Source organism: Manacus candei, unplaced genomic scaffold, assembly GCF_025592945.1.
Source record: "Manacus candei isolate 608988 ecotype Guabito, Panama unplaced genomic scaffold, ASM2559294v1 h1tg000048l, whole genome shotgun sequence".
NCBI lineage: Eukaryota > Metazoa > Chordata > Aves > Passeriformes > Pipridae > Manacus > Manacus candei.
In genome coordinates, this window is record NW_026138096.1 from 6398198 (window position 1) to 6423646 (window position 25449).

General features: G+C 36.5%; 1 protein-coding gene across 10 annotated transcripts in view; it reads right to left on the bottom strand.

The window, feature by feature from the left end:
* The window catches only part of RGS12 (regulator of G protein signaling 12), an 89713-nt gene that overhangs the window by 39733 nt on the left and 24531 nt on the right, over window positions 1-25449 (bottom strand). For 7 of the 10 annotated variants that reach the window (XM_051798302.1, XM_051798301.1, XM_051798310.1 and 4 more), the window contains one exon: window positions 6747-6768. In XM_051798302.1, coding sequence (XP_051654262.1) covers window positions 6747-6768 — 22 coding nt within the window. Of the gene's footprint in view, window positions 1-6746; window positions 6769-12579; window positions 13337-17190; window positions 17376-18480; window positions 18976-25449 lie in introns of those variants that run through there. The other 3 variants (XM_051798307.1, XM_051798309.1, XM_051798308.1) reach the window with 3 other exon arrangements.

Genomic DNA, 25449 nt, shown 5'->3' on the forward strand with positions numbered 1-25449 from the left:
GAACTTTGAAAAAAAGCACTACTAAACAACAGCTACAAGCATAGGAAAAAGTTATAAAGATAGTCATAAAGATAAGAAAAAAATTTTTTTAAAAGTTCTAAAACTTCTTTTTTAATATGTTCTGCAGCTCAGAAATATTCACTAAGACATAACAGTTAATTACTGCGAGTTTCTGTATGCAAAGCTATTTTTCAAGACAAAAAGTCAAATAAGACAAAGATACAGAATTAGATTACAGAAGAATGAAATGTAACTTTATATTTTCAACGAGGATAATATTTAAGGGCAATAGTAACACATCATGTATATAAACATTTTTCTTTGCCTAATCACCATATTAATCAAAGCTAATTACAAATACTCAGCAAATAATGCCAAATTTTCTTATAGAAATATTTATTCACTTTTTTCCTTTAAGGTATATGAAAGAGCATAACCAAGTCAACTGTTAGCTTCATTAGAGAATAGCTGTCACCACAGTGAAACTATTGTGAAAGAAGCTAATGTGAATCTGAAGAGAATGATATCTAAATTTATTATCTGAAGTATTTTGCTTTAACTCTGCAGGTGGATATGTTTTATTTTACAGTCCAGGATATAAATAGACACCCACTCCTTGATAGATCTGGAACAGTTTCAGATACTGCCTCACTCCTGGAGGGTTCAATCCCCAGTGTTCTCCAGTGATGAATGATGAAAATTTCCTTGTTCCTTTCAGGCAAAGTCTGAGAGGACTTTGTCATCCCACATCCCAAACCCTTGAAACCTACTTGGCTGTTGGAGGGAAATTAGGGAGCGGCCACACAAAGTGCTCGGCTCTCCACCAAGGAGTCACAGTGCCTTAGGACTGGGGAGGGACTGCAAAGAGGCAGCAGAGCAGCCATCAGCCGGTCAGCCTCACTCCCCTTCCTCCCAGTGGCAGCCGTTCCATTTCCCCATGGCAGCAGGGAGACCGAACTGCAATTACCTCTGCGTGTTTACACCAGGGGGTAACTGCTAACGACCTTTCATTGCTACCAGCTCCTCAGTTACACTCACTCTAAACTGCGCTGGACTCTCCTCCCTCTGATATGCTGCCGACTCCAGAGGTCCCACAAACACAAATGAACTGAAATAAGACTGTATTTCCAACAACCGTGGAGCAACTGGCACGGGTCCTCCAACGTGTTAACACAGCATTAAGGGATTACGCATTCCCAGTAAACTGTCTCTGTTCTGGTCGATTTTATTTAGCTAATTCAGACCTTTTTCAGAAAGAATTGTTTGAATTTATACCTGACATTGCTTTGGTTTCCCTTAAAGCAAAAATGCAGTCAGTTTGCTTTTAAAATCTCTACAGCTTTCTGCTGGGGTACCTGTCAACCTGAAAACAATGCAGAACAAGGCTGTTTCTCAGAAAAGGCTTGGTTGTTGTAGTTTGTTTCACCACACAGATAAACAATTGCAATTAAAGCAGTTACAGCCTAGTGCAGATATACCATTAAGAACTGGAGAAAAAGATGGAAAGAAAAAAATCTCCCCGACTCTAACACTAGTACCCAAAGTATCGAAATCACGCTTAAATGAAGACTGTATAAACCATAACTCCTGCTCCACTCCTCTTGCAGAGAAATGTTTCCAATGTAAGACTGCAGCATCAGGTTTCCTGACTCTCGCAGTTCATGCATTCCTAGGTACACACAGCCCACCTTGGAAAGTGGGAATGGAGAAGCTTTCCAGTCGGGTCACATATTTTGTTTAATGAGCACTCTGTGATGATCATCAGAGGAAACACAGAGCCCTGATTCCCACTCTCATACATTCTAATCACAAGGCTGTTGTGCAAAGTGGACTCCTCTTCCTCCTCGTAAAGTATTTAAAAAAAGACAACGACCTATTGGGAATCTCAGGATACCAGAGGAGTTTAATGTGAAAAACCCCAACTCTGCATGGACAGCACGGACAATAGCAGTGCTGTGAAATTTCCAAATGCCTGCCTTCCTTTGTCCTTACTGTCAGAAGCACCGACTCATCTTGTATTACCTGTAAAAGAGGCTCCTTGCTCAAGCATCCCAAATCCCAGGGACCTAACTTTATTTCTGTTCTGTTTGAAATCAACCATATCTAATGAAGAAAAACTAGTTTTGGTGCAAACTCATTGTTTCATTTATTACCTTTTTCAAATACAGAATTAACACAGAAAGCTATCTAAAAAATCCTCAAAACCCAGTATTTTACACCTTTTGTATTTATACATCCTGTGCAGGGTCTTGGTTTTATATTTTACAAAAACAACATTATGTAAGAAAATGCAGGCACTTAATCAACTAATCTTGAAAGTAGTCAGGATAAGATGGCTTCAAAAGTTTTGATTTAAATAATATAAAGCCATAAGCCTGAATACAATTCACAAAGGGCATTTTTGTATGCATTTTTATGTATTTTGTATATATTTTTCAACATACAAATCCTTATTATTGTGAGAAGCTCAACATATTCCCTGTAATCATCGGAACACGTACATTCACATAATTAAGATATTCTAGTTAATCACTAAATACATTACCTGGGTAAAGCTGATAAGAACCACTGTGGTGCCACTTAATCAAATACTTCAAGCCCTTCACTGAAAGCCATCCTTCTGAATCCATACCAAGTTCAGCTGTAACGTCCCGGAACCCATTGGGTGTAGATTAGCCTTACTGTACAGCACATTGTTCCTCTGAAATTTTGGGATGAGGGAAGCTAAAGCACTTCCCCCCAGCAATTCCTGGGAGCCTCTAACACCATTCTAAACAAATTGATTCTTTACCCTCATGGTTTCAAGCAGAGGAAAGCAATAGTATGCTTACCACAAAGCATTATAAAATGCTACATAAATAATTTAAAGAAAAGACCTTTTGCCACTGCTGCTAAAGGAACTTGAATTATTTATGTTACAGTGGAACACAGCTACAGTAAGCATGCACAGCCAGCGGAACTGACAAATAAGTCACATACCTGTTGAGGAAATAATCCATCTCTATTTAGAGTGTAAAAAGCATAAAACAGGGGTTTGTTTTATTTTGTACTTCATTGTGAATTTTTTGCTCTACCTTCTTTAGTTACTTTTTAAAATAGAGTTTTACATTATTTATTCTTGCAAACATCAGATGCCTTACAAAAAGGTCTTTAAGAATACTTTTGCTTATGGAAATTCTTTCCAAGCGATGAACACTAAAAGGCAAAATCAGCTGAAACTACTGCAAAGTAGTATCTTGGGGAAAAAATGTGCATTAGTATCTGTTATGCTGCAATATTTGGAAGTAACAGGCTTTAGTTTCGTGGAACTGATCTCAGCAGGGAATAGCAGGTAAGAACTAAGACATTCTCATTAGCTCAGATACCTCACCCCCTCTGTCTGGGAGATGAGTGATGAAGTACTTCTGTTATATGTCCTTTGACCTTACGGTTTTCCCTTTGTAAAGTGCCATCCAGGTATAAACAGCAAAGTCACACATTAGCTGGGGACTGTTGATCATCCCTGTGATGATTCAGATGGCACAGTGCTCAAAACATCAGCCGCAGCCTGCGTGCTGTGTACACACTCACTATTCCTACAGTCAGCGGGAAAGGACAGTTTCTGAGACGGGAAGTAAGAGAAACCTGCTAATTACAGGTCGTTGTAGTAACATAAAATGGTTTCTGCTATTCCTAGAGCATAGGTGCTGCAGATTAGATGATCTATAGCAGTGATCTTGCATCTAAGCACTATTACAGTTTGCATTCCGATTGCCTGCAATTCATTAAGCAAATCAATTACAGTTAAGAGTTGCTACTGGTCACCACCTCTGGAAACAACACTAATTTTCGATCTCCTACACGTTACCTATCCTGCAAAGCCCAAGTGCATACTTTTGGCTGGTAAGAACATCCCAGCCTTGCACAAGCTGAGAACCATGTAAAATAAACACAACAAGGGGTAGATGGTTTCCAGTGCCTGCCTCTAATGTAATAAAAGCCATATGACATGAGGCTTCACTGACCTAGGAAAGAAAATGTACAGAGAGCTGTTGTGCCTCCTATTACACTGAAGGGATGTATATAAACACATAATAATTACTTTTTACACATGAATTTCCTTCCCAGACTAAAGCTTAACAATAGTATTTATAGTATCTAGTTATATGTAAAATACTAATATTAATTAGTAATATAATGCAGAAAAGAAGGCTCTGGAGAGACCAAAGAGCAGCAGTCCAACACCTAAAGGGGGCTACAAGAGAGCTGCAAAGGGACTCTTGACAACGCAATGGAGTGACAAAAAGGGGTAATGGTTTTAAACTGGAAAAGGGTGGATTTAGATTAGATATAAGAAATTTTTCACTGTGATAGTGGTGAGACGGTGGCACAGGTTGCCCAGAGAAATTGTGGATGTCCCTTCCGTGGAAGTGTCAAGGCAGGTTGGATGGGGCTTTAAAAAAACCTGATCTAGTGCAAAGTACCCCTGTCCACGGCAGGGGGTTGGAACAAGATGGTCTTTAAGGTCTCTTCCAACCCACATTTTGTGATTCTGTCATGATAAAGATTTAGTCTAGGAAGGGAAGTATGCAGTGCTGTACTAATGGTTACACTAGTTAAAACTGCTTTAAAATAGAAATGCCCAAAAGTGTGTAAACCTGTGGAACTATTAATGCATTAGTGAGATTAAGGAAGACTGGAAAAATTTCAGTTCTGCGACATAATAAAAGTAAAAGCTGGAAAATGTAATTCAGACATGAATCAGAGCTTTTTACTCAATGCAACTAAGGTAACTCTAAATGAAATTAATTAGGAATTTATTTAATTTCACTTTTTCTGGTTACAGTCTCTCTGGTTCCTATTTTTCCAATCCATTTTGTGGGTAGTTAAGCATTGATTCAATATTATTCAGTACAGTTCAACTACCATTTCTTACACAAGTTACACCCCCTTCTTAAGTAGCATTTAACAATGAAGAGACCGTTCACATTAAATATTCTGAACTAGCTGAAAAGATAAGTAATACCACTCAGGAGAAAATTGCATATAACTTCTTGGTTGTTTTTTCACCTCTGCAACCTTACATGGCCCTTAGATTTCATGACTTCACAAAACTGTATAGAATTAATTGTGAAAACAGTTACCTACTGATTTGGAATGCGATAAAAAAGTCATATTGGAAGATCTGAAAGTAAGTGGAATTTTTAAAATAAATTTTCAGCTGGAGGCATAAAAAGCTTGAAATTAGTATCATATGATTACTATCACAGGAATCTCCAAGTCTGGATAAGCAACAGAAGTAAAATAATTTTCATTAACATAGAGAAAGAACCCTCTTGGAGACAAGACATAAGCACTTTCCATTTTAACTAAAAAAGTTCAATCAAATTTTTGGCCCTCAGCACCTGGGCTACATACAGAAACAAAAAGTCTGTGCTTTGTTTCGATTTTTATATCAAGCAGGTAACATCTGGGGGGAAAAATACACATTTTTCCCACAAAAACATATGCTACATTTTAGAAACAGAAAGCAGAATAAACCCTATTATTTTCTGTTTTGTTGTTTTTTCACTTTGCAGACAAGGCAGATACAACACAGAGTCTATCTTCTCATCCAGATAGAAGTACTGTACAGCAGTAGACTGTGTCAGCAGTAGAGAAGGAAAATACCTGACAAAGTCAGCCAACCATTGGAAAATGGCTCTGGCAAAAGAACCAAAACAGTAATGTTTCTCACAAGTGTACTTTTAGTCTTGCAAGGAATCAGAAATTAGGACAAATGATGAAGTTTTGTGAATAGTGTTGCTAATTTTGCATTTACATTTGCGTGTAATATAAAAAAATTATCCTTACTATTCAAAATATTTCTGCAATTTCACTTAGAGCAACAATTTTCACTGTTAGAGCAACACAGTTTGTTCCCTTCTGCGCCTTTTATTTAATAAAATTGTCTTGTACTGTTGTCAAAGAATAGCAAATGTAATAATATGTATGTAAGTGAGTTTCTCTGCAGGATGGAGTGAACCAATTCCTGCCAAGAAAGACAAGGAGAAAAGCCATCTCCTGTATACTCTAAACTATACAAATTTCTTTATTCCATTAAGGAAGCATACTTAAACTGTTTCAATTAACTTCAAAGCTTCAGAGAAATCATCTTCTAACGTTTAACAAAGAGTGGACATCCTTTAAAACATTAAAGGCATGTTAAAATTAAAACAAACAAGCTTAGGTGCAATTAAGAAGAGTTTACTTAGAAGTATTCCAGAAGTGCAAAAGCTCCATGCTGGGATTTTACAAATATCAAATTACTTACCCCTTCTCAAAATGCATCACATTTAAGCAATTTCAACATCAACATCAACAAATGTTCCAACACAGCTTACAACTTAGAAGCTAGAACATCTCTTCAAAAGCACACAAGGTATATAAAGGACAATAAAATAGAGAATGAGATTTTATCTACCATCCAATTACAAAAACCTCTACCAGCTCTGCCTCTTTATTATTATGAATAAAGAAGCCTAGTTATAATAAAAACGTGCATATATAAATGTGTCATAAAAATATTATGCAAATAAACCAGTGAAAGCATGTGAACACAATCCTGCAATATTTTCACTGGCACAGCTCCCAAAGCAGTCACAGAATTCTGTGCCACTTTGGACTTACATCTTGTAATATATCACATTATTTACCACATATTATGTTGCCTAATGTGGAAAATTGGTTATTTTTCATTATAAAAGTAAAAACAAGCTTCAGCTTACCTCCATCAGAAACAGTTGCTGACTGCAATAAGAAAGAGAAAAAGAAGTATTACTTAAGTTTCATGGCAAGTATTAGAAATCTTTGAGCTTCACATAATATTTGAAGTGTTGGCTAGTTTTATCACCTTATTAATAACAGATAGCATTAGTGAGGAAAATCTAAAGAAACCAGCTGTTGCTTTCTCACAGGTGATTCCTCCCCACAATGAAATTCACCCCAGGCCTTTTAACCACTACTGTCCAGGAATTTGAACCCACTAGTATTTACAGTACTTCCTGCTGTGGTAGCTACACTGCTTGCAAAAGTCCTTCTTAGATGAGCAGAGACAATTTGTTGGTACATGTGACAAAGTAGACACCTAAAACTGACCTGCAAAGACCTGAAATGGAAACAACACCTCATATATTATATTTTGCTGCAACATCTGGAGATATGTCGAATTAAAATTCAGTATTCTGTCATATTTCAAATGACTCTGAAAACTTCCCCTGTCCATCACTTCTGACTGCTACAGAGAGAAAAGGTTGTTCAAAGTGTTTCCAATAATCTAGAGGTAAGAACTCGTCACCATCTCTACCAGTATTGTACATTTTCAAGGACAATCAGTCTTCTAGTGAAACATTGGAAGTTTAGGTGCTTAACTACCCTAAACTTCTCATCTTTGATCACAAATTATCTCAAGGCAGCTAACACCTCTCTAAATCCAAGTAGTGAGCATTTCTCAAACGTGTACTCAAATGCCTGCACCTTGACACTCAACTGAGTGAAGTCTGGAGGGCAGATGATTTTTAGATTTGTGTTGATTTGTGAATGACTATTAAAAAACATTTTTGTTTTAGTTTGGGGAGTCTTTTCTTGGTCCCTTTAAGTAACTTTCTAAATAGTTAAAAAGAAATTCTCTTTTGTACCGCTCTTTAAAAAGCTAAGAAAGAATGCCTTACAATATCTACAATTTCTTCAAGATGGAAAACAAACAGAAGAAAAAAAGCAGATACATACATATACACACAACTCAAGCAAACAGCTGTCTCTTCATAGTTTGTCTGTAGTTTCCAGCCTTGGGAAGAAACATTCCCACTCTTCAAAATCCACAAACCCTTTGGAAATCCTTAAAAGACTAATTATTCTCCTTCCACTATTTCACTGCAGGATCTCACATGCTGTTAACACTATCTGAAGAACATCCCTTGTTATAAATTGCTGTGGCCTCAGCACCCACCTCTCCAAGAGAGGATCTGATCTGGTCTTTGACACAATTGTGCTGGAAGTTTCAAAGTCTGAACTCGTCCCTATTGACATCATTCCTCTGGTGCTACTTCAGATAAACACAAATACACCTCTCATGAAAAAGATTCAAACAGTTATGGCACCTCTTGCTTACCTACACAAAAATAAAGGTTTTTGGATCTGCGAAGCATAATAATATAAACAAAAGTGTATCCAAGCATCTCACTTTAATAGCTTTGTTTCAGGTATGAAAAAAGTAGTTCTGTTTTAGTTACAGTTCTTCAGTGAGGCTTAGGACATCTTTTCTACTTCCTTTTTGCACATAAGTCTAGCAAGCATATTATGCATTCAGAGGCCGTAACTTAATTCATGTTTGTAATTCAGAAAATTTAATTTACATTACTGAAATCTGGCTTATAAATATGATTGCTTCTAATTTCTTAGTCACATCACTGTACAGAGTACAGCTAATGAACAAACAACTTCAATGTCATTTCTCAAAGAATGAAGAAAAGGATGACTCAAAGTAAAGTAATAGTATCAGTTTACACATTAGACATAAAAAAAATAAAAGTACTTCCAAAATATATATGTTTTAGGAATGGTCATTTACTTTGGCAGCTTGAATGAATCTGGATTCAAACAGCAAATACCTTCATTTTTTTGAAAGGTATGAAGTAAAATTAATAGGATTCTCATGATAGGAAAAAGAATACTCACGGTACTTTTGGTAAAAACTGGGAAGTTAACAATTGTAAAATATTATTGTACAAGGAAAATGGGGTAATTTCATAGAAAAGCTCAATCATTAATTGACACTGAAATACAGTTTTACCTCAAACCCTTTACCATAAGTTAATGCAGTGAACTTTCTACACACCTTTTTTGGGTTGGTTTTGTGTGATTATTTTAAATGCTTTGGCTAATGCGTGTTACATTACATGTATCAACATCTTAAAATCTCTCCAAGCAAGGCCTTAGTAATTACTATGTTTAGACATTTTTAAAGAAGTACCTGTAGGAGAAACTGTATTTTACATTACAGTGTCACTAAATATACCTATCATGTTCCAAGCATTATCCATTTACTTCTAGAGATCATAGAAAAAAAATTGATTTTAATAACGTTTCTTTAAATTCATCTGTGTTACTGAACTAAAACCACCTAATTCAATAAAACCAGCTCGAAACTTAAAACTTGTAATTATTGTGTAAGAACTCACAGTAATATGTTCACATTTGTGAGTACTTACAAATCTCAACATAAACCTTTCAGAAATGGCATACGGCACATTTAGACAAAGAAGTTTCTCTTCTAAACTGTTCAGCTGAAACTTGTCTAGATTTGTCTAAAGGTATAAGTTGCAAGACCAGATTTTTTTAAATACTATGATGATCTCATTTTAAAAATACACTATATGTTGGGGGCTGTTTTTCATTCTTCAGCACTTATGTTTACCACCACTGGAGGCTCTTCAGGACAAAATTTGATCTACTACACAAACCAAGTGTGATCATTTGATGAAATTTAACACTACATACATATTAAGAACCAGCTACAGAAAAATATGTGTATTAGAAAGCTGTAAAATTGAACAGTTTATGTAAGGTAGCCATTTCTGAAAGATGAGGAAGGACAGGGATGACTTTGTGCCAGTTAGTGCTAATGTGAAGATTTTTAAAAAGTATTTAAGTATTTAATTCCAAATGACAGAACATATATGTTGTGAATGTATATATGAACTATCACCCAGAGATAAAATCTAATTGCATGCAACCCTCAAATCTTTCACAACCAGATAAGATCTGAAATTAGTTCTTCAAATTACCCCAGTTTCCAAATTGGTTTAGGAAAAAGCACGTGGTATATGCCAGGAATCTGATGGTAACAAATCACAAAAATTTTAAAAATAAATCTAATGTAGGAAAACTAGAATGTCTTCCAGTATATCTCTTCATGGGAACTCTGCTTGCTCATCTAACTGGATTAGCTGCTGTTATACAGACACACACTGCCCACACACACAAAGTTAGGGGATGCAATTCTCTCCTCGATACTTCAGGGCAGGATCTTGATTCCTGTGGTTCAAGTGAGAAGCTCAGTGCCAAGGTCAGCAAGCTAAACAGTGGCTTCCCAGTTATCATAAACCATAAAAGACACTCTAGGTCTCTGTAAACTGGCAAATGCTTCAGCATACATTTGATAGCATAATGTTCTGAATAAGAGAAAACATGTTAAATTTCTCTTTGTATAATCTCTCTTTGCTAGGTGGAAAAACCAGAAGGGCCCAGAAGGCTTTTGATGTCATGTTCATGATCTGCTTGCAGCAAATCTAAAAGAGTTTTAGCTTACAATAATTATCAGGGAGAAAACTACTTTGTAAGTACATAATTTTTTTTTCCAGAATAGAAGTAGATGACATAGTCTCTTGCACCAACAACTGGGTACAAAGGGAAAGAGGGCATAAAGGAGAATAATGCAGGAACCCCTACATGAAGCTAGTCTGATGACAACTTTCAGGTGACAGAAACTCTTATCCAGAAAATCCACTTAGTTCCATCTTACATTTTCCATTTCAAATAGATCAGGTCCCAGGGAAGTAACTAGATACTGTCAAATTCTGCCATAACTCCATCATGCAGAAAACCAAAAATTACCCTACCCATATCCCAGACATTATACCGAGAAAATAAATCCACATGTGCATCCACCCCAAGATTTGTCATTCAAGCCAAAGTTATGCTTAAGTAATGGAGTAGAACAAAGAGAAAGATGGGGATACCGGGAGCGGTGACACATACAGGGAAATGCCAGGCCTTAGCAATAAAATGGAGCAACATGAAATCATCTCTGTTATCAGAGTGGGAGTGAGTGCCTTCCTGAGTCAAAAAAGACATCTCTGTTTCCCACTCCTTCTGAGATAGGGAGGGTAAAAATCCTTAAGGAGAGTGAAGACGTATTTCTCTCTCCTACTCTAACCATCTAATAATGACAAAATCACAGACTAAACAGAAACATCTATTCCTTTCCTGGGCACCCAGAAAGATTCAGAATAAAAAGGATTATAAATGACCTCTTTGTGTCTCCTTTCTAAATCACACCTTCTTCCAATACAGGCATCTTGCAGCATCCAAAGAATTCTCTGGCTGTTGCCTCCAGCATCTGTTACTTATCCAGTACAGTATCATACCACACACTATTTTACAAAAGCCCCCCTCTAGTTAAGTCTTCCAGGTTGCAACAGCACACTTAGCTCCACCAGCCTTCTAAACTGATTTTCTCATATGATTTCAGTATACAAAATAACTTTGGAAATCCTGTTGTGCTCTTTAAGAGAGATGAAGCACTGAGTATTTACAGACTGAATACGAAGAGTCAACTTTCAAACGTTCTGTCACTTAGCTCAGGGAAAGCCTGTCACTCAGCTGACCGTCTGCTTGCATCCAGCTTTGTTCAAACTACTTCTTAAATCACCTGAAGGCACTCATCCTTTTGCCAAGGTACGAATTACAAGTGGATCCCAAGGTCTTCAGTCACATTACTCCAGGATTTACTTTACATACACAAATTTTTATCCTTTTAAATACATTACAGCATCAGCTTTGCTTATACCATGAACTCCAATGATCTCTGGAATGAAGATCCTGTCTCAAAATATAGTATATACTATTCTAACATTTTAAATAAAAAATAAAACCATGTTACTTATAAATTATTGCTAGATTTTCCTTCTAATAAACAGTCTCAAATGTACTTCTCACCTAAAAATTAGAGTAATATTACAGAGGTTTTTATCTTCATTTCAAAATATTATTGCAATTTATTTCATGATTTAGAATTCTTTGAGAAGGGTGCCCCTTCAGAATGCCACTTAAAAGAGGACTATTAGACAATTTCCCTTTTCAATTCTCTATCACCAAATTGTATTTATAATAGTTAATACAAAAGGATTCTGTATGCAAGACTTCTGAAGAAAAAAAAAATAGTGTAAAACTACAGTACAATAACCTTCCTGAATATGTACAGTATATTTTTGTCAAATATTTGAATCTATAAAAACAACATAAGAATAAATGATGTGACATTTGGAATTCCTTTAAGAAATAAATGTTCAACTTTTTACCCCAAACAAAACCAATCTTATCACATATAAACACCGTGCCTTAAGTGCCAAATCCATCCCTAAAATTATTTTGATAAAGATATATACAAAATATATACAGTTTTACATCAAGATATAATATTGATATAATGGTACAGAAAGCATATACAAAAAACATTGCACAGAATTAAAAATTAGGCACATATTATAAACATACTGATTTTTTAGCTTTATACATATTGGTCACAGCTCATAAATGCATATAGAAATCTCAGTGTTAGTTGGCATAGTAAGATTACTTTTCTCTGATAATAAAATCCAATGTTTGCATTTACAAAGGAATTATAACTCAAATACTTTAAAGTAAAAAAGCTTAAAGGCTAAGTAAAAAGCATTCTGAAGCTGATACCAGTCTTTAACTTCTTGCCAGTAACAATAGCCTCCACTAATTTCTCACTGCAACGATGCCTTGCTTTAGCTAAATATAATTCATATCACTTACCCGCTCTTCGTAAGAAACAGCAGTTATTTTTCCTAACAGTACTCTTCCTAAATTCATCTTCACTTAATATGGAAAAAGCATTTCCTTATCACATCGGCTTCTCAAAGATTAAACTAAAAAATTCACCCCTGTTCCATGCCTGTACACGCCAGTAAAGTTTAAAGGCATTTCGTATGAAGTTCTATTTTACTCCCTTTATGTTACCAATAGCAACAGGCCAATGCAGGAAGCTGTGGTTCGTCAGGGATTCAGATTAGATCTCAATTATCTCTCACCAGAAAAGCTCGATGGTTTTATATAAATCACGCTGATTGTATTTTAAAACATTTCCTATAACAAATCAAGAAAATAAAATGACGTTGAATCCTGTGATAGTCTTGTATTCAATAAAAGAGATTTCCAAGACAGTTTTCAGAGAAACACTACTTAACCACCCTAACATTAGTTCCAGAAACGTTTACATAGTAAACCACTATTTTCAGAGGTTTACATAATGCAAGCCAGAATAAAGTAGGACCTCAAATGGTCCATTCTGTTTAACTTTCCAGTGGTTAACAATATAAATTGCACATAAAAATCCGCAGTACAGGGAGACTTGGCAGATTTCATTAAACCTCGGAGTAGCCTGTTGTCACTAAAGACAAAATTCTCCTTTCAAAAACCAACTGCTATTCTGCCCTTCCTTCCTCGCTACCTGAGCCTGTCCTCAACTGATGTCAAGAGAGTTCTGTGCACAGTGCCTCAGGAACAGAGAGCAAAACAGGCTCCTTGTAATGTAAGAGGGAAGTGCTATTCACTTGCCTGTGACAGCAGTGTCTTCAAGAGACTCTGTATGGAAAGTATAGGATTTCAGGAAGTTTGCTGCTGTCCACACGTAAACAGTGATCGTATCTAAACCATTCACCGCCGTTATTTTTAAAGCAATCAGAATACAATTTTCTGCTAAAAATAAACACCAGAATTGCAAACTGGGAATGATTAGTGGGCATTTTTGTGCTAGTGGGATGTCCTTAAACCCCAGGTGGACTTACTAATAGTCGTTTAGGAAAGAAGAACCTTCTCCCTTGTTCAGTGCAGCATGTGGAATACCCCACATCCATACAGTTCCTAGGCTGAGCCCCTAATATAAAAACAACCCTATGAAGAAGGTAAATATTACTCTGAACTTATAAAGAGAGAAAATGAGACAAGAACAAGAGCCTTCACTCGATATCTCATGCTATGATTGACTTGCAAAAGTCTGCACATCTTCCCATTTTTGGATTTAGAATGAAGAAACTTGGTTAACAGAAAAACTTTATCTTCTCAATTTAATTTAGAGTGATCAGAGAAGAAATTTTACGTTAATTGCAAGTGAAAGTGGAGGAAGCATATTTTAACAAGCATTTCAGAGACATAAGCCAATTTCTGCAATGGTCAAACTTAATTTTGTGATTGATTACTTGTTTGAATAGGCACATCACTGCAGCTTTGAATGGTTCTACAAGTATTTAATACCACAACAAAATGCAATGGAAACAAATGGGCAGGCAGACAGGAAGAAATATGTTTTACAAATTACACCCTCCATTATTTTAGGATTTCAGAAGCAAATGCCCTGTGATACCTGCACAGAAGAACAGTTTTCCTGTGTATGGACAAGTATTAGAATGTATAATTTTATAAAGAAAAAATGCCAGAGCTGTTTAAATACTACATTTTGTTTGACACTGAACAAAGTGGGATGCAGAATGTATTTTCACTGTCAATACCTTAACCAAACAGCAACACCATTACAAATATGCAGGTGACCAGGTGCAAAATAATCCTTACAGTGGATAAGTACAAATGGATCACAAATGCCTGAAGAACTTCCCTGTGAACATCCCTTTGGGGTAACACAAAACAGGACTTTTATCCTGAGCGTTTACTTTATCCTAAAACTTCTAGGAATCACCTAGAAAGACCAAAAGTACTGGCAGAGTTTTAACAAGTGAGGATGTTACCCAGAAGAACGAGTAAGAGAAAAATAACCCCCATGCAATGGGATGTAGTTGCAAGACCAGAAGCTCCCTGGAGGAACTGCCGTGAATGTTGTTCAGAACACTGTGGGTGGGCAATGTTTTACACATTCTGGGCACTCACACTTGGCGTTACAAACCTAATAATCCCTTAGTTTAAACAGACCTTAGAATTGTTGATTTTACTTCATTGTATGTCCACATTTTTTCCATACAGTGACTCTACTAAGACTGAAAATAAACTCTACCAATTAGACAGTATCAATTAATGATCATGTCTATGAAGTGTCATGTGACTCTGAAAGCCCTTTAAAAAATTCATATTCCTCTATATTTTCACAGGTTATTTCAGCAGCTGCAGATACAAAATCTTGTGATTTTCTGTAGCATATTTGTAAACCAGGCAGGCAACTCAAAGGTCAAAGGTCAAAAGCACAAGAAATGTTAATTTGCAAAGCTAATAATGGAAAGTGTTAAAATATGGTACAACAGCTTTAAAAGCCTTATTCAGATACACTGAAGACGACATTTGTAAACCCACATCCATCTGTTTAGAAGCTAAACTGTGGGAAGGGGTAGAGACCCCAGATAAGGTTGATCTGTTTTTCTCTTCTACCCTCCCTCCACTTCCTGCTCATATTTTCTCTTGTACATTTGTTTTCAGAGCAGAAAAAACTGAAGAGAAAGACAGAATGACAGGGAGCCTTGATATGTTTTAACTTGTCAAAAGATTAATAGGATTTAATACAACCCTGACTCCTAAAAGAAGAAAACACACTCAAAAACCACCAGGCAACTAGAAAGAGGCAACCCCCTGGACCAGCTCCTCGTCACACAGCCCTAAAGTAAATGTGACATTGGCAAAATGCACTATCAAAAATCTTAAATCTCATCAAGTATTGACTTTTTATGTCATAATAAAGTAACAACTACTTGCATGACAGCCAGAGAAAAAATATGTTAATATGATTTAGCTCACTGACCCCAGTTACTGAAATAAAAAGCAGGACTATTAAAAAAGCTTACACGTAAATTAAGAAAACTCTGCTATAAAATAAAATGGTTTTTTCTCCTAATTCTCCAAATTTTCTGTAATCTGCCTAGATATATTTCTGTCAATGATTTGTCACCTCCTCAACAATAAACAGACCCCATATGTGCTACTGATCAAAAGAGGAAAGATTCTCTCATTTATAACATTGTGGATTCCCTCTACCAATTTTAAAGATAAAAGTCCTATTCCAATGCAATATTAACGAAAATATTTTCAAGCCAAACTACTTGGAATTTGTTCATGTATAAATAACTGAAATACAAGCTGCCTTGTCAAACTAAGACTTCCCCTACAGCAAATTCAGGGAAGAAAAGAGAATGATGCAAACTACTGTTCCGAGTGCCCTCTGCTGTCTGCCGACACTGCTGAGACTCATGAACACATTTTCAAGTATTAAGTTCAGGATCTGCCATCCAGAAATCCACTCTAAAAACCAGTATTTGGTTTTAAAAGCCATATTGTATTAACTGTATAGTGCCTGACTGTAAAGTGACAATAATAAAAATACACTTTTTCAAAAATGTTTGTAAATAATTACTATTTCCCCCCCTTCACTGATCAACATTTTAAGACAAATAAATTCTCTCCACTAATAAAAACATGCAGAAACAGCAGAACTTGCACATCTAGATGGAAGGTGACTTGCAATCCAACAGTAAACTGAAAGTAAACTACATATTAAAGAGGATATAAGTGACAGACCACTGAAACACACTAAGCCACTTCTGAATTTTCTACTGCTGTAGATGGAGCCTCTAAGAATAAACAGATTTTAAGGAAAACAATGTAAAACTGAACATGAAAATTACTAAATTTTAAGCAAAAAATGGATATATATCTTTCTAAGCTTTGTGTTTCTTTCTCTCCTAATTTTAAAATATGATAATTTTGTTGCCATACTTTTAGCATTTAAGACAATTTTACTCTGAGCTACATAAACATAAAGAATAAGGTTATAATTTCAAAATTTGATAATACAGCTAGGATGCTTACTTGCAAAATATGTGTTTTCTAAGCAAAAAAGAAACTAAAACCAATCTGAAATCTCTACACCTCATAAATTTTGTATTCTATAAATACTTTTCATTTATTTTCAGTTATTTTAATAACTCATACCATGTGGATTCTATTTTATTGGATAAAAATCCAGCTGGAAGAAGAAAAATAACTTTAGCTGCACAACTTTTTAAAAAAGCTGTAACAATGTAAGGTAACTTCTATCTGTAACAAGACATTCTTGCTTTGCGGAAACACGTGCAAGTATAATGAAAATTAAGTGAAAGATTTACAAAAAACTTAGAGAAGTATCTGTGTATCTAATACACTCACTCCACATTTTAAAAGCAATACGATGCTGCAAAAGAGAGATTTAAAACATGTCTATAAAAATGGCATATTCTTAATTTCATAATAGAGCTCATATATAAAAGTCAACTTAAATACTTATACTTACAAACTTATCATATTTCACTGCAAGATTTCTTAGCTCGGAAGGCTACTCATTAAAACATATTCCCGTTTTCTGTTCGCTTTAGACAAACAAAACTTTATACTTACAGACACTTGACTATCAGTAAAAGTTTTCTCCATGTATAAATGGTTTAATATCTCATTGTTAAGAAACAGCCCCTTCAACTTTGTTATTACGCTCTTTCTGAACACATATTTACTTCTTCCAGAGTCCAGTGAAAAAATGAGGCTTCTCTGTCTGTTGCCCTATCAACACCTCTCCCATTCTCCTCCCTCCCCAGCACATTCTCCGCCCTCAAATACTGGTTCTGTATCTTCTCATCAAAAGGAACAGGCAGCTTTCAAAACGGTGTTTAGGCAGGTCCTGTGCAACAATAAAGCCTCTGTAAAGACAACAGCACTGCTGAGGAATCTGCTAATGTAAAATACATTCAGCAAGGGCCTACAGGACTCTGTCATAAAGGTTTGTCCAAACTTGTTTAAGGACTGAGTCAACAGCATTTTCTCATCCAAAGTATTCTCTTTTTTCAATACATTCCCCTTTGATGAGTTTATTACCTGAATGAACTAGGTCATCAATCCCTACTAAAAATACTTAAAATATAATCTAAAAATACTTTTAAAATAATATTGCTAAAACTTGTAAGAGTCACAGCAAATTTCTTGCAGTTTCTGGCATGTAGGTACGTGCCTCAGTATGATTACAATCACATGTATGCATATTGTGCAACCTATCTCATCCTACCAAAATGCTCCGTGTTCTTTTGAGTAAGCAGGGCATTGGCATTTACAAGGATCATGTTCCAAGTGAAACATTACTCTCATAATTTTCAATGCCACACCTACTCTCCAGACAGACCAGCAATATCTGTGTATTTTCAGAAAGAAATGCATGCCCAACAGTAATCCTTAAATACCATTCTCCAGCAATTCCTCGGTCCAGAGGGAAGTAGAGGATGGGCTTTTTACTGTATTTTTTAAAGTATCAGAAGCACTTACGAAATGTTTTCATGGTTTAATACTAAATAAAAAGCAATAGTTCATCTAGTAGAAGTTCCACAGGTGGCTCAGGGCTTTTTTTTTCCTTTTTTTTTTAAACTTCACTGGACTCATAAATGCATAAGGACAGTGAACATTAAATGGTACCAAGTCCTAGCCAAAATCCCAGCAGTTAAAGCATGGAGACAGAGACAGAAATAATTCACAGACAGCTACAGTGCTATCATTTGTGCCGTATGTATTCTGTGACTACACTCTAGAAATACCAATGCAGTTCATTCAATAAAGCCTTAAGTCATTTCCTAACATTAACCAGGTCTCACAGGACAAAAATCCCTTCTTACCCTCATTAGCATGTGACAAGACAAGGAGACATACCAGGTAACAGGAAGAGCAGCCAAGGGAGGGCAGGGGTGGAGAGGCACGAAACCAGTTGCCCAGTTCCTCATTCCCACCCAGGAACTGCATGGGCGATCTGTTTGGCAGCAGCAGCTCTCAGCAGGGATCGGCCGGGGCCCTCTCCCACAGGGAGCTGCAGCACCACCAGGGAATGCTCCCGACACCCGGGGCAGTGACCCAGCGCCAGGAGATACCACAGCCAGCGAGCCCTTCACAAACAAACAAGCCTACGCCAAGCGAAAGGTAATGCAGCTTCCTGTGCCAAGGGTACTCCCACAGTACCCCAGTCAAGGAGAAGCAATGTCCACCCTCGAGCCTGCCAACATAATCAGTTCCAACCCAGGGTTTATCAAACCCAGTATTAAGTTTCCAGTAGTGGCCACACACAGAAGTCTACCGACAAGCAGCACAGGGCAACACATAGGACATTTCCCTGATTACGTCCTCCCAGACCCCAGGTATTTTTAGTTCAGGAGATTTCCTGAACCTGGTGTGGCTTGTCTCCTTAATAATCCCCAGTGGCTGTCTTTTCCAAATACTTGTCCACGTTCCCTCCAGGACATGCAAATTTCTTGCATCCACAGCACTCAGTGGTGAGGCATCCCACAGACCGACTCACCTCCTACATGAACAATCGTGTTCTCCTGTTTGTTTTGCTCCTGGCTCCAGCTACCTTTAATTAATGGTGCCGACTTCTTGTCCCGAAGGAGAGAGTGAGCAGTCAATTCCACCTACTTCTTCTACGCCACCCATGATTTTGCACTTTCTTACACCTTTCTGAATCTTTTCTTCTTCTAATATATCAGAACATTTTAAAATAAAGAGACCGGGTATGGAGAAACCACAAATGTATACAATGGACTCATCTATTCCTTCCCTAAAAATTAATAGTATAGGATTTTGCTTCATTGCTACTGTACTGAGCTAATGTTTCCATGCAACTCTCCCTTATAATTCAAAGGCCTCACTTCTGAGAAGAAACAGTCATTTGAGAGACATATATATCATTTGATATATGAAGCTAGGGCTATTTTGCCTCATTTGCATTGCTTTACATTTATCTGCATACATTTTCATCTGCAATTTTGTTGTCCAGTCATTCAGTCTTATAAAAGCAGCCTGCTCTCATATTCAGAGACTGCTCTTGTCCTTATTACCTGCAGTAACTTCACCCCACTACTCATCTTCTTGAGAGAAGCCTTAAAAAGATATCCTTGAATCAACAAATGCAACATAAGAAACTGAGGCAAGGGCCAGTCTTAAGCAGAAAATAATTCTGCATTTCAGAAACAGACCCCAGTGCAGTAAGCTATTATTTTGCCTTAATGTCACATGCCTCACAAATTAGACCCAGAAGAGGGAAGTTTCAGTTCAAAGAGAATAAGCCCAATTTTGAAAGAAGGTACCAAAGGTTTGGGAGAAAGACAGCCCTGAGAAATTGCCACCTGCCAAGAGTTCCACTTGCGTGAGAACTGACTGTTTTGTCACTACTCAAGGAAACCAGAACCAAAAGAACAGAGCCAAAACCAAAGTCCAGTAGTTTATGTTGCTGAACTGAGGAATGTGACTTCTCTGTAGCTTCAGGTGGTTACATTAACTTGCTCATCTTGGCTGATCCTTGCAGTTCCACAAATGTGACAGCATCAGAGATGTTGACACGATATGATTTCACCTGTGCCCATTTCATCACACATCTTAAAAATGGAGGTACTGGCTACTACAAGATTTATTTATGCAGAATATAAGTTTGTATCTAGTCCCTAAAAGCATATCTTGTGTGTCTAGTTCTTTGACAGAAATTGGCTTGTGTTGGAGAGCCAAGTCCAGAGGAAATAAGGCTTGGACAGCACTTGAGTGGCAGAGTCAAGTCAAACAATGTACTGATTGCTTCCTCAGAGAGAAATTTCCCCATACAATGCCAACTGCTTTTGCACATATGGGGACCAAATTCCCTAAGGAATCTCTCCTAGGCAACACTGTTGGTTTCTTCTCAAGCACCAAAGCATGGGATAAGCACTGCCAAAAAATACCAAAGAAAGCAGAGATGAGATCCAGCTCTCAGCATATGCTCTGACTACTCTGCTTTTTACGTGCAAATTTACATAGCAAATTTCTCCAAAATCTGAAATAAAGAAAATAACCCAAAAGCAGGAGAAAACAGTAAAATTACTAAAGGATGGTAATGTTACCAATTACAATAACAGAAAATAGATCCCATTATTCTCAGTGTCTGGGGAAAAAAAAAAAACAACACACAATTTAACATTCTGGATTGTATCTAGAAGTAAGTATTTCAAATTCATGATAAAGAGGTTACACACAACTGTATTCATCTGTTGACCAACCCACCTTTGTCAGATATCTGACTTTGTCAGATACTTCATAAAACCGTGTGAGGAGAACAAGAACTTTCCATGAAAAAGTCTATAAATGTGAACTTAGGAGCAGATAGTGGCAATCTTTTAAAAATTACAATATGGTATAAAACACCAGCAAAAGCTTAACAGTAGTGCCAGTGCACAACCTGTGAAGAAAAATAAAATGTATATTACTATATGATGTTTCCTTCTTCAGAGAGTAACAACAGATGTAACTAAAGTACCTGATAAGATCCCACATGCCAAAGTAAAAGCCTGAAAATGATCCTCCAGAGTATGCTTGAGAGTCTGAAACTCTTACTAGAGCAGTCTAAAGAACAAAACGTGAAACCAAATGATGCTGTTGAATGTTGTTAAGACATACAGAGAATGATGACAGCAAGGAAAAAAAATGTCTAAGAGATAACACAGGCAACATCCAGAATGAGATGATGGTAACCTGGCTGTATTTGTACCAGTCAAATAAACAGCACCATAAGCTCTTGTGTAGTTCCAAAGACAGATGGTGCTTTCTGGCTGTGTCACCAAGTTGTTCTCCCAATCTCCTGTCCATCAAGCTGCTTGTATCCAAACTGCTGGGCACAGTGATGCTGGCTAGTGAGGCTAACTTCTAAACCATGTCCAAAATCATTTGAGCAAATACATTAGTTGGCCCAGGATGAAGCCACATAAATGACAACTAACAGTGTGACAGTACAAACACTGTAATTCCCTGCCCACCCCTGTGTCCTGGCAGTGTTTCACTCACCAGCACAGGTGTACAGCCACTGTGCTGCCGAGCAGGTAAACAACTCCAGCCAGGACTGTCACAGCCAAAGGCCTGAACAGAGCAGAAGAATGCCTGGCAGAAATCACAGGATGCCTTCAAAGTCTTAGTGATCAGCTCCATGACCACATATGCTACAGTAATTCAAGGCAAAGAAATCAGTGTGTAATGTCATGACTTATCTACACTATTTAAGGCTCTATATCATAGCGCAGCAAGAGGGTTTGTGCTGGTACAGCAAGGGACTGTGGAATCACTTTGCACTGTTTCCCAAGCTGACCCCTGGTGCTAGCAAAGGGAAAAGAGAAGCAAGAGCCTGGACTGTGGGCACAAATCCATGAGGCTTCCAAAACAGCAGTGTCAGAGGCTGGTCTGTATTAACACTCAGACTTCAGAACATCCGTATATGAGACTGGATTAACCCTTTATGAACTCTATTCTTAGCATGCTAAAAATACACAACTACCTTTTACATACAAAAATGGAGATTTTCTCATGCATGCACTGTTATTTCACATCTTCTCTTTCACACCTTTCCCCCACCTTCATGAAAGCTGACAGCAAAACTGTCCATTGGTTGGTTTTATCTCAGATAAAAATTAGGACAAAATGATGCCAAAGACACAATACTTAAAGGTGGTACACAGTGGAACTGGCAGCCCATGGTAAGTTATCATAGTTTTAAAAAAAATTATGAAATCTAAGACAAAAATATACATTCTTTTCAAATTTTAAATTCACTATTATAAGCTGAGGCTGAAGAGGCCTCGATTTAAATCATGTAGTTATACTGGCCATAGTGATGATCTCAGAATGTCGGCAAAGCAACCTCTGCAGGGAGAGTTAATACTTTTTATTAGATTATCTGACAGGTTGGGAAAAGTTTTGGGCATGTTTAGCTCTTCTTGTCTGATTCTCCTAGCATGCTAGTTGGTCTAATATAAGCTATTATCTCCCTGTGTAAGCTTTGTCTGATTATTTAAATCAGTCAACCAAAGACAGGTATCCACTTAAAAACTCCTTATTAAGTCAAATGAGCATTTAGGGGGTTTTGCCACCCACAGATGCCAAAGCTAATATCCAGCAGAGACATGTCATTCATTAGTATAAAAACCTCATATCAAAGAGATGTGTTGCATGCTTTCAATGAGCAGATGAAATGCAAAAAAATAGTTGATTCAGTGGAATTAACAAAACAGGAAAAAAAATCAAGCATTATTATCTATAATAACACCTAATAATACTACATTATTAATGGTTATAATTAAGATGGAACATTCTAACAAAAGTCCTCACACTGACTTTTAAAAGGAATATATGATACATTCCAACTTTGAAAACATTACCAAACTCTACAAATGTTCTTTTTCATACAGGATATAACTTTAAGGTTTACAAAACAGGATGAGAACAAAAAGAAAAGTTGCAACAGTCATCTTTTTTTGTTCTGATATTTGATTAAAAAAATTAAATTGTCTTTAATTTTAAAAATATCTCTACATTAAATGATTATTTAACAATACTCCAAGAGCCTGACATTTGTTTCTCTATGAGATTACGTCTCTCATTATACTACTCTGCCCTATTTTTAACCACAGAGAAATACCAAAAGTGCAAGTAACAAAATTATTTTCAGGAAGAAACAGCTTTGAATGTCTCCTTCGTGAGGAGGAACCTAAATTGACTTCAAGACAATACTGCAAGGTTCTCCCATTTTTACAGACTTCAAGAAAAATTAAAAGATCAATGGAACGAGCTACAGTGGAAAGTGTTATGGAATCTGTTTCCAAAACTGTTTATGAATTAAAGAATTACTCTGTTAAATGTAAATTTTTCCATAGGTAGTGTTCTACTCTCTGCAGTCTCACACAGTCATCTTTAATGTGTTTATAAACTTATAAACAACATCTCTGCCAGGACAGAATTGTGCAAGAGGATGAGAGCAGTGGCATTTACCTACAGGGAAGAAAACTGGGAAGAAAGATAGGATCATGTCCTCTTATTAATTCAAATACTAAGTAATTATAAAGGTCCCTTTAGCTCAAGTTACACCTTGAAAATAGGAACTGAAATGTGCCAGAAAGTAAAATTAGTGCAAATCATAGAATTTTAACGTGGTTGTTAATGGACACTATTTCATAATGACAAATTATTCACACAGGAAAATTCATTGTTACATAAAAGAGAAATCTGTTCTTAACAAAACCAGGTTTCTTGTAATTTACTAAAGAAAAAGTTATAAATACATTTTTTGTGAAAACAACATAACTAAGGCATATATTAGACACATTCATTTTCTTAATTCAGTTCCAACTTACAGGACAATCATAATCAGCCCTGGTGTGAACCAGCACAATTTCCACAGTTCAGAAATAAAATTGTGTATTTTATATTTTGTGAGACATTTTTCCTGCCAAAGTTGTACCATAACTGCACCATTAATTTTGCACTCTCATCCTATTTTGATCCCTGCAGATTTAAAATAATCTTGAGTATAGGTTGTATGAGTAAAAGCAGCACCTAGATGTTAATCCTACAAACTTGTCTATTTTCTTCTATGTAAAATACAGCTTCTGCATGGAAGAGGAAAATGCTCAAGGAGGAGCAACTATATCATTACCTAATTCTAACCTTATACAAATATTGTCCGTGCATGCATAGCCAGTCATAATATAACAATTTAAAAGAAAAAATGAAATGTTCTTCTGCAATCACGTTTTTATTTATTAAAGTTTCTATAAATATGTTCTATGCTTGGACAGATCTTTTGGAAATAAATAAATAACACATTTCAAAGAAATCACGCCACCTTATGGCAGCAGACAGCAACACTCATGGCTGGTATTTCACACACATGGCAGCTCCAAAGACAAAAGGAGCAAGTTTATACTTAAACAAAAAATCCAAATACAGCATTCTTTAGACCTGTAAGCAATAAAGAGTGTTCAGCAAATGCCCACAGAAGAAACTCAATGGAATCTACTTACACTGCTCAATTTAGAAGATTAAGTTGGATGCCAGCAGTAATCAGAGCCACAAGCTCAGAGAAGCACATTAACTTTGGAAATTCATGTTTGGATTAGTACCTTATCCATTCTGCTAATTGAGAAGAATACAAAAGCAAGCAAGTAGCCTATACAATATGTTCATGGTCATTATTCCAAAGGTGGAGTCTCTAAGAATTTCCTGGTATTGTTATTTCCTCTTCCAGCAACTCTAAATAGATGGCCTGAAATAAACTAAACATGCACTAACAACATTGTGTTCTACTACATTTAGTTTAAGAGTCCTTGGGACAAGTGCTGCAGTAGCAATGTTAAAGTCTGAACCAAAATTAAAATAATTCAACACTATATTACTTTGACATATGAAGCTTCTCCTGGTGGCTGGGATATCGTTCTCTTATGGCATGCAGAGCAAGAAAAGAAGTAATTGACAGAGACCAGTCCACACCCAAGGAGCTACATGTAGTAAGGGCATTCATCCAAATAGATTTTAATACAGATTATTCCTTTGTCCAATTCATATTGTGACCTAGAATGTAAGTTTCTCCATCCAAAGTAACTGCTGTAACAATTAAGACGCTGGGACACAGATTCTTAATCCCTCCTGTTGGTGCTACTCAATTTACATACACTAATGAATACCAACTAAGACATAATGAGGGAAAAACGGACTTTTTAGGCCAGTAACTATGACATCTTTCTGAAATTACCAGAAAGTCCCAAGTCCCTATTTTAATGAATATTTATGCAATGTAAAACAGCTCCAACAACAGAAATTAAATTTTATTCTTGGTGTTTA